General features: G+C 38.1%; 1 protein-coding gene across 3 annotated transcripts in view; it reads right to left on the reverse strand.

Moving 5' to 3' along the window:
* Positions 1-353: 353 nt before the first annotated feature.
* GPRIN3 (GPRIN family member 3) overlaps positions 354-16,466 on the reverse strand; it is a 71,727-nt gene continuing 55,614 nt past the window's right edge. For 2 of the 3 annotated variants that reach the window (XM_054485756.2, XM_054485757.2), the window contains exon 2: positions 2,136-14,197. In XM_054485756.2, coding sequence (XP_054341731.1) covers positions 11,742-14,072 — 2,331 coding nt within the window. In that variant the 5' untranslated portion in view covers positions 14,073-14,197 and the 3' untranslated portion in view covers positions 2,136-11,741. Of the gene's footprint in view, positions 14,198-16,466 lie in introns of all 3 variants that reach the window. The other variant, XM_054485755.2, reaches the window with a different exon arrangement.

Genomic DNA, 16,466 nt, shown 5'->3' on the forward strand with positions numbered 1-16,466 from the left:
TATCTCACAGTCATACATTAAAACCATTCTTAGGCCAGGAGCGGCGGCTCATGCCTGTAATCTCAGCACTTTGGGAGGCTGAGGTGGGTGGATCATGAGGTCACGAGATCGAGACCATCCTGCCTAACACAGTGAAATCCCGTCTCTACCAAAAATACAAAAAATTAGCCGGACGTGGTGGCGGGTGCCTGTAGTCCCAGCTACTCAGGAGGCTGAGGCAGGAGAATGGCGTGAATCCAGGAGGTGGAGCTTGCAGTGAGCTGAGATCGCACCACTGCACACTCCAGCCTAGGTGACAGAGCGAGACTCTGAGGGAAAACAAAACAAAACAAAACAAAACCAAAAAAACATTCTTAGTATTTATCCAGATTTATTAAAAGTTTATTAAATAGGATAAAATGGCAAAATTTAAGGCTTTTAACAATTGAGTGGTAAAGTTCAAGTGGAAGAAAGCAAAACTCAGAGGAGTAAGAGAAGAAAAGAAAAATATTTTGCCTATGCCATTTAATTCCCACAAATTTGCAAAGTGAGCATTGTTATTCTCAGTTTCCAGATGAATGCACTGAAGTAATTTGGATATTTATCCTCTCCAAATTTCATGTTGAAATTTGGAGGTGTGGTCTGGTGAGAGGTGCTTTGGTTTACTCAGCCAAATAATTTAGCTTGTTTGATTCAAAGCTGAGATTTGAACCCAGGGTCCTTTGATTCCAAGCCCAGATATTTACCACAATATCTCTGTGATCATCCAATTTATATGTCTCAAGTATCTGTGCCATTGAAAAATTGTAAAACTGTGCATGTATACATTATACCTCCTAAGGTTGAGACATAGATGGAAGTGCCCAGCAAAACGTTTGGCACAAAGGCATTATTTTTTGTTTTGGCTTTGGGCTAAAAAAATATAGATAACAAGCAAATGCTTTCAGGCCCTTTAAGAAGTCTTATCTTGCTTTTAAACACCTATAATATCTTTGGCAATGACATTCTGCTTATTATTATTTTTAATGGCAGGTCAAGGCTCTTCTGCAGTTTGATTGAGAGATGTCAAGCGGGACTAAAAAAGGTGTAGGGAAATACCATTCTTGAGATGCCAGTACTCCCACCAGAAATCTCTGCAAGCACTTTCAGCTTCCATCCAGACAATTTGAATTTCAACTATGTTAGACCTCTGTGATATATTTAGAAAAACCAGCTTCAGAACACTGTTAAGGTAGTTACAAGGGTCTAAACATTTTAGAACTCTGTAAATTAGCTCAGTGGTTGTGTAGAATGGTGTTGAAGAAAATTTAATAATGTTGGCATTCAGAAGTTCATTAAGAATGTGTGTGCTATGGTCTAAATGTCTGTATCCCTCCAAAACTCATGTTGAAATCTGAACTCCCAAGGCGATGGTGTTAGAAAGTGGGGGCTTTGGGTGGTGATTAGATGGTGGTCACAGAGCCCTCATGAGTGAGATTAGTGCCCTTTTGAAAGTGGCCTGGGAGGGGACCCTTCATCCCTTTTACTGTGTGAGGACACAGCAAACAGGCACCGCAGGTGAGCCGGCAAGTAGGCCCTCACCAGACACCAAATTGGCCTTGATTTTGGAGTTCCCAGCTTTCAAAACTGTAAGAAATAAATTTATTTACAAGCCTCCCAGTTTATGATACTTTATTATAGCAGCCCAGATAAACTCAGACAGGGTGGTTGACCAAAAGTGATCTTATATTGTTTACAAAAGGCAAACCCTTCACAAGAAACAAGAGGTATTTTGAGCTCACAATCAGTCCAGTGAAGCAAGATTATGCTAAGAAGGATGTTCTTCTGTTTGCTACTCAACATTGAAGATGTGAAGAATGAGAACATTTGGCTGGAAATGGCACCTAATGAAACAAACACCCACTGGTGGTACATAAACAGCTATAGGCATAAGACAAACTATCTCAGCCCTTCTGAGACTTGCAAGATCTAACTTCTCCAGGCAAGGCATTTATATCTTTGGACATGCATGAGGTTTTAATTTGGCCAAGAATAAATGTCTAAGTATGCAAGAGTTAGAGAATGGCAGCCACAGGGCACCATTTTAGGTTAAAATAGTGTGCATTTATACACACACACAACAGTTGGAGGGAAATTATGGCTCTTGGAAATTTTGAAGCAATCACTGTTGAAAGTTCATGGGAAATTCACTAAATCATTGTTTTGAGATTTGGGTTTCATATATCTTGTACCTCTCCTTCTTTACAGATCCTTGATGAATTGAAGATACTCAAGGAGGTAAAAAGGGATCAAATTGTAGTGCTAGTTTTACTACTGGTCAAGTCAAACTGGGGGATATGGCTGGGCTTTCCATCTCCTTCTAGGAATCCAGACTGCAGGATCCCAATTTATCTTCTCAGGAGTAGGCAGAAAGGCTGGAACTACACAGGGTACACCTGATGGCTCTGGGTAAGAGGCATCTAAGCTTGAACAATAAGGCAATCTAAGTGCCCTGGACCCCTACCCAGCCCTGTTACCCCATCCCCGCCTGTATTTTCACAATGCTCAGCTCTCATCATTCTCACCAAACAACACACACACAACACACAAACACACACACACTCTGCTCTGCCAAGTAAAGGAAAAACCTCGCTTTTGATGACCAGGAGGCATTGTTGATTCTATGGGAATTCTATTTTAATTAAATAAAAAAGTTCTTTCATTGCAAATACTTCCAGTTCCACTGCAGATTCCTAGCAGAAGTTGTCACATGGAAAATCAACTGATTCTGCGCATTCATGGTTAAAAGAACGATTTCAATAGCAGTGGAAACAACAATAACATCAACAAAAAACAGAATAAATTGTATCTATATTACATTTATTATGAAAAGTGAGATGCAAAAAAATCATATTCTAATTTTTTGAGGGTAAAATTGAGTCATTAGTTGAATTTCAGAATTTTAAGCATCCATTCAAAAACCAAATCCAAAATGAAGGTGTAAGTATATGTAATTCCAAAATCTTACTTCAACTTTGTATAAATTATAACATTTCTTCTTTTTTCTAGGAAATGAAGTTTTATTGGTCAATATCTGGAGATGAGAACTTTCTTAAATGATTTTATGACCTTTGTGTATAGACATTATAAAAAAACCTTTATATTTTAATATTAATACATTCATAAATGGACGTTCCAGTTTGAATATTTTTTCTTTTAATATTATACCACACTTTTGATGTTTCTTAGTTGAGTATTTACACACATAAATGATTCTCACATTGAAAACTGCAATTTTTAAGTTATAATTTTTCTGGGTATTATTTAAATTAATACACATCTTTCAAAAATAATCACATAAATTTATCTTTTAAGCAACCATAAGTATTGACAAACATCAAGATTTCAGGTATGCTACACTTATAAACATGTATACTTTTAGTATTTAAAAAACACTGCCACAATAGTTGTCATTGTAGTGTTCTTACAGCTGGTTAATCTTTGATTTTTATTTAATATACAACAATGGCACATTCATTCTCTAAAACATGAACATGTTTTTAAATGTTATTCTTAACTTTCTACTGAGAAGTGGTTGTTTGCACTTTGCCAAATGGAATTCTCTACCAAGGGGTGATTCTGGTATTTCCATTCATATTTTCTTTCCATTCATATTTTCTTTTTTTTTGAGACGGAGTCTTGCCTTGTCGCCCAGGCTGGAGTGCAATGGTGCGATCTTGGCTCACTGCAATCTCTGCCTCCCAGGTTGAAGTGATTCTCCCGCTTCAGCCTCCTGAGTAGCTGAGATTATAGGCACACACCACTACGCCCGGCTAATTTTTGTATTTTTAGTAGAGATGGGTTTTGCCATGTTGGCCAGGCTGGTCTTGAACTCCTGACCTCAGGTGATCCACCTGCCTTGGCCTCCCAAAGTGCTGGGATTGCAGGCGTGAGCCACCCCGCTCAGCCTCCATGCATATTTTCAATCTGATACCCAGCCAACATAATTTTTAGTGTCAAGGATTCAAGGTCAAATTGTGTTAGGTTTTAAGAACCAGGTCAGACTTTTTGATCCCTAATAGAGCACTTCCTTTGAGAAGAAATGAGATAAATTCGAACAATATCAATTAACTGGTTGGAATTGTGATAAGCTGACAAATCTTGTCCAGAGTTGACACTTGCCAGCTAATGATTCTAACGTTGTTACCTAGTCCACACAGTATCACCTGTTATTGATAATACTAATTTTTTATTTGAGTCCATCTTAAGGAACTCAAGACATGAGGCAATTTAAGTGCCCTGGAACCCCACCCAAGTTCATATCCTATTATCTCACCAATATCATCTGTGATTTTTTTCATTTAAATCTTTGACTTCTCTTCAGTGTTGGTAAGCATAGTTTTGCTGAGCTCAAGAGAAGAATGGCTGTGATCATATCCACTTTGAGTGATTATACATGCTTGAAATCTAGGGATCCATTTCCAAAAAATGTAGGGCTTTTATTGGTTTGTGCCAATCAACACATTGATACATGTCCAAAAGGAGTCTCCAAAACATAATTGGTTTTCATTACTGTTTGCCATTGCCAGATATAAAATTAGGTGCTTAAAGAACAGCATTAATTCTCTGTAGCTACTCAGTTACCAGTCTGTGCTTCAGATGCTGGACTTTTCTAAGCACAAAATCTGCTACCAGGCAGTAACACCATTAAATAGGGGGCATCTGATCCAATAATAATATTTGTAAAACAGAGCAGTCATGGAAATATGCAGCTTTCAATTAGTGGTTTTAATTTGTGATTTATTTGAATATACTAGTATAAATAAAATGTATTATGTGTGCATATATATGTGGATAAGCTATTTACATTTTTATGTGTAGAAAATGAAAATACATATTGATTAGCCCTTTTGAGGCTTTTGAACAACTGTTTCATCTTCCTTCTTTCCTGCAACTGCTTTGAGGATTTAGATAATCATACAAGGTATGTACACAATCACACCCATAGTATGTACATCCTAGTCACACACTTAACACAGAAAGGATGTGTGAGGAATGTAAATTATCCCAGTGGTCAAAGAACTGACCTTACCTGTGACTAATGGCATGGTTAATTAGCCCTGACATATTTAATAATATGCCAATGTACTGATTACTATATTCAGCCTTTGTGATAATTATGTTACCTACTCAAGGAGATGATAAAAAAAAAAACAAATCAAACAGCCCTTTCTGACCTTCAAAAATAAAAGGACAAATTCTGTTACTGAATACATGTGCACACTTTTGTTGGCTTTATTCATGTATGTACATATGCCTGCCTGAATACAGAAATTGGCCTTTAAATGGGATACGACAAGTTTTTTTTACACATAAAAATAGAAAACTGATCACTCAGACTGTACACACTCACAGAATGTATTGACATACCACGACCAGCTACAGTATTATGCACGACATATTGTTCACACATTAGTACAGCAGAGATACACACATTTAGAAAATTAGTAATTGCTAGCATATATTTTTCTTATTTTCAGGCTGTGTTGACCTTTTTCAACCTTAATAAAAGGTATCTCCAGGGGCCCTTAAAACAAGAATTAGTCTTTCCTCTCCTCTAGGGATTGGGGGGTATGACTATAATACTGCAATCTCCTGATATACCAGCATCATTTTAAGACACGATGGAAAACATTAGGAAAAATAAGTTACGTAAAGATGTGATCTAAAATAAATGTTAAGGAATCTAAACTAAAATCATTAAGGATGCCGATTAACATGAGTAAGCCCTTTCTATTCATTTTATATAGTTTGCTCTACACACTGCCTTTACATGTTATTAAAAGCAATGATATGAATCAGAAAAAAAACTGTTTAACTGCTCAAGAGTTTTTCTAAAGAAAGACAATTTTTAAAGCAACAAAGAACAATACTAGCAGCAATGTCAAAAAGCAAGCTATAATTTTTGCCCCAGAAATAAATGAATGACATCTCCATAGTTAAGAGATCAAGAAAGCTGTTAGCATTTCTCTCCCATTTAATTCTTTCTAACATCATTAAATCACTGGGGTGTCTCATCATAGTTATCACTGTGCAGGTTGATCATCAGTATCCTATTCTAAAGTGTAAAATGTGTGATTTTTATTCCTACTATTTTGCAGCCAATTAATTTTGAGCTTGAATCCAGAAAGATACTTGATGAAGAGTTAGCATTTAGAAGTGCCCATCTGGAGCATCATTTTCTGTAAGGCATCATTTGAAGCCTCTTTGGATATAAGATCTCATGTTTTAGTGATTTTACATCCGGGAGCCCATTTTTTCACAGCTAAAGCTGGTAATCCTCTGGGCAGAGTTAACTGAATTGCTTTCTACATGCTAGTGTCCAGAAAGAGTAATTACCATAAGTTTAAAGTCTCCATTTCAACAGAACTTCTGGTTGCAGCTGTCTTTGAGTTTTAAGCCAGCAAGACTTTGAGTGGCTCCTCTTCCCTCTGGGCTTGCGTAAAAACATAGATGCCAACTGTATCCTTACTAACGCTCGTTAGTGCTGTGCCTCTTTATGAAGCTTCTAAACAAGATTTTCCAGGAAGAAAGCAGAAACTATGCCTTCGCTTATTTTATCCTGTGGGTTACAGTCAGTCTTCATAAAGCAAACCATCATTATATAATGGTGTGCCCATAATAGATGCATTTGCTGGTATAACTGCCTCTTTTTGGCACATTATTGCTTGGCTTTAATTTCATAGTCAACAGTCTTTAGTCTCATTATTAGTATCTGAGATATTTGTGTCTTAAAAAAACTTGTAAATAACATCTTGTTGCACCATTCTGGCCACCACAAGTCATTTCACCAAGGTCCAAGGTTATTTGAATGTTGTTTATAATTATCATCACTTACCTAACAGCCAAAAGTAATGTTTCAGGATTGTTTGTTGCTGCTATCTATACATATATACAGATGTACTGGATTTACTTTGAGAGAGGTTATTTTGTTGTGGCAAGTGAGTAGTTTAGCTGGTGACTGTTCACAGTTAAAAGTAGCTGTAATGACCTCTGGCAGATGCCACTGATCACTTGGGAGACAGGATTTTTCCACTTCAATCCATCTTCATTTATGTCCTTGGTCATTGCAAACCCAGCTTATTTGATTTCTGCAGCCAAGGAGAATTGTTTTCTTTCCAAGAGTAGGATAAAGTTCATGGAAATCTGTTTCAGTATTTACAAGACTATTTTTTTTCCCATTTGCAAAAATGTCTAAAATTTTGTAGACATCCTTAAGCCCATGTGTCTGGACAGATGACATTTGTAATTGCTCAGCCAGTTGAAGAATTTCATTAAGAAGGATATCGTTACAAGGATGGACAGGAGATTCAGCATATCCCCTGTTATTTGCCAGGTGGCGGCAGCTGACCCGAATTTGGAGAGAATCAACCAAAAAGGGCCATGCACAACATCAAGAAGCATTGCTAACAGAAAACAAAATGCTCAGATACATGTGTAAAATAACAAACACTAAAGGGGATGTTTGACTTCTGATTTCACCATGTAGACAAAAACAGTGTGGGAATAAGGTAGTCGGCTCACTTATCCAAGATACTGCTGAGTTCACTGTTCTATCACAAAGGGAAATTCACAGGCCTCATTTCTCAAACACCACTTAGAACAAAGCAGGAGAGAGTAAACAGCATCCTCTCCATGGCAGCATTACAGATAATTAGTAAATCAGGCAGGTAGAGGTCTACACAAGGCTACAAGTGCCCAGTTTTCAATAAAAACACATATACATATATGCAAACCTTATCCTAATGTATTGTTTTTCTTTATACTGATTCATAAAAGTAGACAAGGGATGTGGTTAATTATGTGTTACTAGGAGTAGACAAAATTTCAAACACTTGGCACAATATGTAGGAGGAAGAGAAGACACACATTTCACACATTTTGGCAGCAAAACAGTAACAAAGTGGATGCAGAAAAGGCCAAACAATTTATATTAACAGCACACTTGCATATATCCTCTGTAAACACATTTTAAAGTAACATCATACTCTCTTCTTGGTATGCTATATATAGGGATTCCCAGAATGACAGGCATTCCCAGAAATGAGAGGAAAAACATTAGTATAAGCAAGGAACAGTGAAACCTCAATATGCTAGAATACAAACAAATGCTATTTTCCTCTTCTGCTTTCTACTTTAAGACAGCAAGCTCCTATTATGAATTTGAATTTGGTTCTGAAATCCAGCTTCTAAGGTATATGTTACACATGCATATTTAGTTCAATTTATTTCAATTTTTATGTTTGACTTTATAACACGGTGAACACTGGTTTTCAAAACAGTATCAGAGAATTCTCAAGATTAAAAAAATTATCAAAGATCAAATTACATTCAATATAGGTGAACTTATCAAGGCAGGAAACATACTAACACATTTTATAAATATTTCATTTCAGACGTGAACAAAAAGGTTTCTGGTTAACCTTGACTTAACAGGATGTTCAACTTTTGCCAGTGACCCAAAACACAGAGGTTAATCAATATTTTACTCTATGTAAAGTAGTTGGTTTGTGGCATTCAAAGTCAATAATCCAGAAATACATAATTAGAAAAGCATTCAAGATAAACATATGACAGCTGAAGCTGTCACATTTTTCTCATGGTCATAAAAACAGAATAATCAATCTTTAAATTAAAAATTTTAGTATTCACTTGTTAAGTGGTATAGCATCTTAATATTTTAAATGTTGAATTGTCTTCCAGACATGGAGTTCTAACTCATCTTTTTACTACTGGTTTAAGGAATATTTTCTATTTCTTGATTCAATAAAATACTTCCTCCATATATTTCAAAAATAAAATGCATGAAAAAGAACCAAATCATATCTAAGAGAAATGAAGGGTAAAACCAAACAACTTTCAACCCAATGTGTGTCATGCAGGTAAAGTAAAGAAAAAACTGAGCAAGTTCCAAGAGTCTGCCACGAAAACTGTTTTGCAACTTCATCTGTTGAATGAACCTTAGGTTTCACAAATAAGGTATACTAAATGCCTAATGCTATGTCACAGATTGAAGTGAAGGAAAATTCTCAAATAAGGTTTTATTGTGAGAGTAACTTAGGGGAGATATCACAATATAAAAATGCTGTTGTCTTGAATAGGTCCCTGTCTTATTTATCCATCTGAAGATATATTTCTGTTATTGTCCTTAAAAGCTGTTCGTTCTATAGGATTTAATCAGCCACAAAACAAACAATATTTTTGTAATATTTTGTGACAATCTCTTGAGTGTTGTAGAAGTGAAGAATTTGGTTCTAGCACCCAAGAAAACCAGTTAAACTTAGTACATTAAACACATTTTCTTAAAGTTTTGATAGGCATAACCACAATAGCAAATCTAGCAATTTTAATGTATTTAATGTGAGACAAATGCTAACAACTCTCTCAGGCCTCTGCTTCATTTAACTGTTTACAAATCATGTGGTTACTCTAAAGTCATGAAAATAAATATTATTATCAGATGCGAAATTCCTTATTCTCGCCTATTTTAATGCAGGGACAGCCTGTTCTAGCCACTTCACAGCAGAGGATTACCTGGGGCCACCCATCTGGAGTAGGCACTGTGGACAGCTGCCACTGTGTACACAGGCTGTACTCTGTGTATACACAGCATGTATGCCCATGTGGGAGGCAGAAGCCAGCTAGCAAGAGCTAGCAGAGAGATTATGTCCTGGCAGAGGCATCTGAGACAGAAGTGACACAAACACAACTACAAATGAGTATTTAAGGCCCAAAGAGAGAGTATTAGGCTAAATCTCTAATCATTAATAGTAATTTGCTTGGTAATTTGATGGAAATTTCGACATTACATAGTATTCTTAATAGACACCAATAGGTAAGAAACTGAAAAATGTGCCTTATTAAAAAATTCCTTCTAATTTCCAAATAGAACAACTGTAACAACTCTCAGGCTCTGAGAATACTGGTCCATGTATGCAAGCTTTGTCTACAGTTAAATTGCTTCAAAATAAATCCAAGGCTTTTTACTAATTTAGATTGTGTCAAGTGTAGCTTGTGCTAAGTTCAGGAATGATTTTTTTTTCCTGCATATGTTCAGAATGTGCAAAACAGAATTAAAGTGAAAAAAGCCAGAACAGATACTGTGAATCGACTGTACCCACGGGACACGAGAGTCTCTAGAGAGAATACCTACGGTTAGGTACTCTTTTCTAGCTCATTACGGGGAATGAGTTCAAAGAAAGCAACCAGTGCCCCTCCAGCCTCTTAAGTCTGGTTTTCTAAACGCAAAATGGAGACCAGCACTCCCCCAACAATGTCTGCAGGAAGGGAAGCCTTCCCAGGGCCATTGTTCATTCTTCCTTTCCACACTAACCCAGTTCTCAAGCCGATGCTGCTCATCCAGGCCAGTGCCTTGGAGGATACTCATGTGTCTCAGGACACACGTCTCTTCTGGAGACACAGGAGGGCTGAGGTCCCAGGAAGTATAATCCACCCAAATCACAAGCCATGTTTTTGTAAAGGCCTCTTCTTTCATTGGGTTTGAAGGATATTATGGATATTTCTCTTAAAATCAATAAGTTTGCAGAAGTTACCTTTTTACTCCAGAGTATATACTTAAGCAATTAGATGACAGTAGTCTATGTACAAAAATTGTAAGGAAGCTCACATTCTAATTTGGTGTTGACTACATTTGTTACTGGAAGTTACTGAACCCAATTAAAAAAAATCACTAATTGCATCCTGTTTACAGGAGTCTAAATTAAACATTGTTTTTGTTACTTATGAGGCTTTTATCATCACAGAAAAAGCAGTGTTTGGTAATCTGCTATTTATAGTTCCTGACCAGAACCTTGGCATTCTCAGTACAGTATCACTGGAGAACACCTGAACAATATCAATTTAGTATTATCCATAATTTGATGACTCTTTTCAAGAATTCAGTCCCATGTACTTCCTCTAGGGTAAGAAAATATGAATATGTCTGGTCAGAATCACAGAGATGTGTCTTGCCTTTAGTGCAGGAAAATGTGTCTATATAAATACATGTTTAATGTAGGCAGTTTTCATAGTCAAAAGCTTAGCTAATGTTCCTAATATAACTTTCTTATATTTATTAACAGCAATAAGAAGGTTTATAAAAAGAGTTGCCTGCAGATGTTTACAAACATTAATTCATATTTTGTATTTTATACATTTAACTGCTTTTATTTAATGTTATCTGGCCTAGGAATGAATCAAATTTGTTCTCATTTTTTTCATTATGGTTCTTATCATATGGTTCTATTTAAAATTTGTGTGGTTACAGCATTCTTACTGCAATAGGACTAGAAATTATAACAATGTTTTTGCCAATAGTGTTTTTGCTACTTTCAATATGAAGCAGGGATTTTAATGGAAATACTATTGTGTGATAAACTGAGGCAGTAATACAAAATAATACATGTATAATGATATAATAATGCTATTTCTATGAACAACATCATATTTTTAAAAACCCAGTGAGCATTATTTTCAATTTGTTAAGGTTGCAAACCTTCAGTGAAGCTTGTTTCTCTTCTCTTGTTCCTTCTTTCAAATTGAAATGACATTTTTATTTATAGAGCTCCAGGTCAAAGGATCTAACAATTTTTAATAGCAATTTCCTATAGTGAATACTTGCTTTTTCTTCCTAGTCTTGCAGCAAAAAACTAAGCAAGCTTTGACATAGAGGGACACATGTGAATACCGTAAATTTATACACAAACTCCCATAAGTACTCCCTTTCAATCTAAGACAGAAGAAGGAGCAGGGCGGACGCAGCAGTTGGGGCGTCGGAAGTTCTGCAGCATGGACTGGAAAACACTGTGCTGCCTTCCTTTGAGCTTCTTATTTGAAGAAGTATCTGAGGAAATGGATCTCCGGGTCTGGCTATTTTGAGTTTTGATTAATTTCTCATGTTCCCTGATTTGTCTTTGTAAATGGTTCTGGATCGCGATTCCCAGGGACTCTGCATCCAAGGATGCACCATATACTTCCCAGGTCATTCCCTGCTCATCCCACACGACGTCCCTGACACGCTTGGACTGTTTCAGCTGGAGCTTGGAGTCTGTGCCAAGCTGCTTTTTCTTATCTCCTGGAGCGAGTCCTACCTGAGCAGCAGCTGCTGTCACATTTAACTTTTGCTCCTTGAGGAACTCGCTGACGCGGCTAGGCCTGCGTGGGCTGGCTTTGACGGAGCGAGATGGGGTCTTCTTGCCGGAACCTGGGCTGGAGTCACCCATGGGATCAGATGGCAGGCTCAGGCTGGTGGCTGTTTTGGTCTGTCTGTTTTCTTCTAAGGTGCTCTCCTGGTTCTTCCTAATTGGGGAGGGTGTAGGATTAGCAGCTGATTCTGTGCCTCCACTTTCTTGAGATTTAGGATCGAGCAGTAGGGCTTTGGCATCAGAGGTATCAGTGCCAGTAGACTCTTTTTCTTTTACTACCTGAGGAGATGCAGGCTTCTTTTCCCTTGCATCTCCTTTATTAGTGGGATCCAAGCTCCCAGAATGATCAGCTTTGCTGATAGAGCCACAAGAGTCAGATAGTTTGCAATCTGGGTCTGTTTTGTGGCCGTTTGTGGTTTTCTCTGCAAACTCAGATGGCCTGGTTTCAAATTTCCCCAATCCATAACTTGTTTCAGGTTGACTGCATGCACTGATAGAAATCTGGTCAATGGCGGTAGCTTTCAGGGAGCTAGAATTAGTACCTGCGAGCTTTTTAGCAGTTGACTCTTCCCTTGCTGGAGTCATTCCTGCTAACCTCCCATCTTCTTTACACGTATGCTGGGCATTACCGGAGACCAAATTGATTGATGAGGTTTTAAGGACCCCACCTGGTAGGCTCACTAGTTTATTTTCCCGTTGGAAAGCTGTAGACACAGCTGCAGCTGCCTGAATGTGCACCTGTGGCATGATGCCAGGGCACTGGCTGGACTCCTGGGGGGCTAGCGTGCTGTCAGAGAGCTCCAGTGTGTGGCTCCCACTGCTGTGGCAAATGACATGCAGCTGCTCTTGTTCAAAATGCTCAGGAGCAGGGCTTTCCTTCAGAAATGCAGTGAGGATACTGGGGCTGGTGGAGACGGATCTGCTCTCGACACTCGCCACTGCCTGCACCTCCGCATCTTGCCAAGCCCTGCTGGGAACTTCCTTGATTTCACTTTCAGCTTGGTTGGTCATCGTACTGGCTTCTTTGAACCTTGACATCTGATGCTGTGCTGGCAGTGGCACCTTCTCTGGACCTGGGGGACATGCCGAAGGTTCGCTAGTGAGGGGGGTTGGTTGAGGTGTCACAGAAATTGTGCCTTGGGGGCCCGAGGCAGTGACAGAGGGCTGCTTGTTCTCTGAACATCCAGATTCTCTAGTTAGAGGTTTAGAGGACCTTATTTCAGAGTCACAGATGGCTCCCTGCCTTTCTCCTTCAGGTCCACCTACAGGAGAGGATGAGTGACTGACCACCCTGGCTGCTGTCACTGGAGTCTGCACTGTTCCCTGGATTGTTTCTGGAGAAGGAATCTCACAGGACACCTGATCTTTGCTGCTACTGAGCATGCCTCCCACAGGACAACTTGGTTTCTCAGGTTGCTCTCTATTTGAGGTTCTCTGTGATCTCAGCAGGGAATCTTCAGGCATGGATGAGGTGATGGCATTGGGCTGATCACCTGGGATGGACTGGCAGGTGTGCTGATTGGCGGGCATTGTCAATGGTGTGTGTATAAGATCCCTTCCTGCTGCAGAACTCGGGGCTGATGCTGTGGGCTGGCTGCTCCCTGGCAGCTGGGGATTGCCGGGAGAGTTGAATGTGGCAGGTGCTTTCTCCACTTCATTGAAGACACCAGGAGAAGACATATCCGGTTGGGTGGTCTCATGCTCACAAACCTGCATCAGGGCTTCGGCAGCTGCCCTGGGGCTGAGGTCTGGTTCTGCAGGGGCACCTGAAAAGCCATTGGCATTCTTACACAGGAGAGCTGGTCGATGCCGAGGTGAGGCAGCCTGTGGCTCTCCTAGATCCTCTTCTTTTCCGGAAGCTGCAATCAGGGATGTTTTAGCTGATCTCAGAGGGTCAGGTACAGTCCCCATGGAATTTCTCTCTTCAGTAGCACTCCAGAGCTCTCTTGAGTAGTGTTCCCACTGGTGGGGGAGGGGAGCGCAGTCAGAGCTCAGAGTGATGACACAGTCAGGGATGATTCCTCTGAAGAACCAGCCTGTGAATCAAGGAAACAGCATCATTAATACAGTACGTCGCTTAAGGATTGAAAAATAAACCAAACTGTCATTTTTATAAGAGCACATTAAAAACTTTTCTTCCCATACCTGTTGATATAAAAATAGACATTGTGGGGAGGGAGAAGAAAAAAATTAATAAAAATAGACTTGAAAAGATTTTGAAAAAAATTATAATTACAAAAATATTATGTTGATACATTAGTTTCTGCTTGCATCCCACTAATGTCTAGCAAATAGGTTTTTCATGTATCTACCTAAGTTTGCTAACTACCTCAAAAGTTATTGGTGTAATCTGATTTAGCAGATGTCAGAAAATCCTGTAAAGCCACTCTAATTAAATCAATAAGTAAGTATTGAAATAGGCATAAACAGATATGTGAAATAAGAAATCTAGGGATAGATTCAAATATAAATGGGGACTTAATCTATGACAAAAGAGGTATTACAATTTGGTGGTGAAAGGCTGAGTTATTTCATAGAAGGAGCTGGCAAACTGTTTATTCATCTGGAAGAAAAGAAAAGTAGATGTTTATATTATACCAATTCCAAAAATAAATCCTAGATGGATGCAGTGGATTAAAGGTTAAAATATAAAATAAATAAATAAAATCATATAAGCAAACCTAGGAATCATAAATGTAATCTAGAGACAGGTGAGCTAGGCTTTTTCTGAGATGGTAGAAACACTGTAAGAGAAAACATAAACATAGGTAACTAAATAAAACTCAAAACCTGAATTTTATGGCATGACAAAAGATGCTATAAAAAATACAAGATGTTTGGGGGAAATAAAAACTGTATAACCCTAGCGGGCAGGCAAAAATGCCTATGATATAGCAGGAGCTCTTTAACATTTACAAGGAGACCAAATAATCCATTGGAAAAATGGATAACAAATATAAAAACATAGTTTACAAGATACGAAATTTAAATAATCATCAAGCTTATGAAAAGATGATCAAATTCATTTGTAGTCAAATAATGCAAATAAAGTAACAATGAATTTTACTTCATACCAGTTGCATCTGCAAAATCTTAAAAAAAAAATAGACTTTTAATAGTAAGGCCTAGGGAGACCTAGCAAAAGGAAGTATTTTTATTAATTGTAGGTGCAAATAAATATATATTGTTACAGCTTTCTTATGGAGGCAGTTTAATTTTTAAAACTATAAATACACATTTCCTTGTGTATTTATACCAACTGTATCAATGATACCAACTCTATCAACAGAAATAGAAACACCAACATATATGAATATGGGGATGTTTCCTGAAGTACTATTTGTAGAAGAAAAACAGACTGGTCTTTATAAACAGGGGGAATGATAGGATAAGTCATGACATATTTCTACTACAGAGTATTATGCAACCAGTAAAGTAAATAATTCAGCTATAACTTTACATGAAAGAGATTTCCTCAAGGTATGACTGAATGAGAAAAACAAGGTCCAGAAAACAGCATATACATTTTCATTTTTGTAAAACAATGACCTAAAACACTGCATACGTATGCACACAAACAGGCACACACACAGATATGTCTGTGTATGATGACATAAATTCTAAAAAACATTTGGAATGAGACATATTAGGTGTTAAATAGAGGGAGAGTGATAAGTTGGGGACAGAGAGGGGAGATGAAAGTACCCAAAGGTGGAAAATGCTGAATTTTAAAAATCTGAAATGATTTAGGGCATATGATTATGTAAAATTACATGTGTGTGTTTATGTATAAACTTTTTTTTTCTTTTTTGAGACAGGGTCTTACTCTGTCACCTAGGCTGGAGTTCAGGAATGCAGTCATGGCTCACCGCAGCCTCGACCTCCCAGGCTCAAGCTATCTTCCCACCTCGGCCTCCCAAGTAGCTGGAACTACAGGTGAATGCCACCATGCTCAGCTAATTTTTAATTTTTTTGTAGAGACAGAGTCTCTCCATGTTGCCCAGGGTAGTCTTGAACTCCTGGACTCAAGTGATCCTCCTGCCTCAGCCTCTGAAAGTGCTAGGATTATAGGTGGAAGCCCATGGACCTGGCCTACAAGCATTTTTTAGAAAGGATAACTAGACACTAGGTCATGTGGATAAAGCAATGGGTCAGAAATTAGTGGATGACTGTGTTTTAATATTTATCATTAATAAGCCATGTTACTTCAGGCTAATCACTTAATCTTTCTGAACCCCAAATTAACTCACTGGCAAAATGAATTAATGATTTCTGAGGATCTTTCCAGCTCCAAAATTCAAGGAT

This window comes from Pongo pygmaeus, chromosome 3 (assembly GCF_028885625.2).
Source record: "Pongo pygmaeus isolate AG05252 chromosome 3, NHGRI_mPonPyg2-v2.0_pri, whole genome shotgun sequence".
NCBI lineage: Eukaryota > Metazoa > Chordata > Mammalia > Primates > Hominidae > Pongo > Pongo pygmaeus.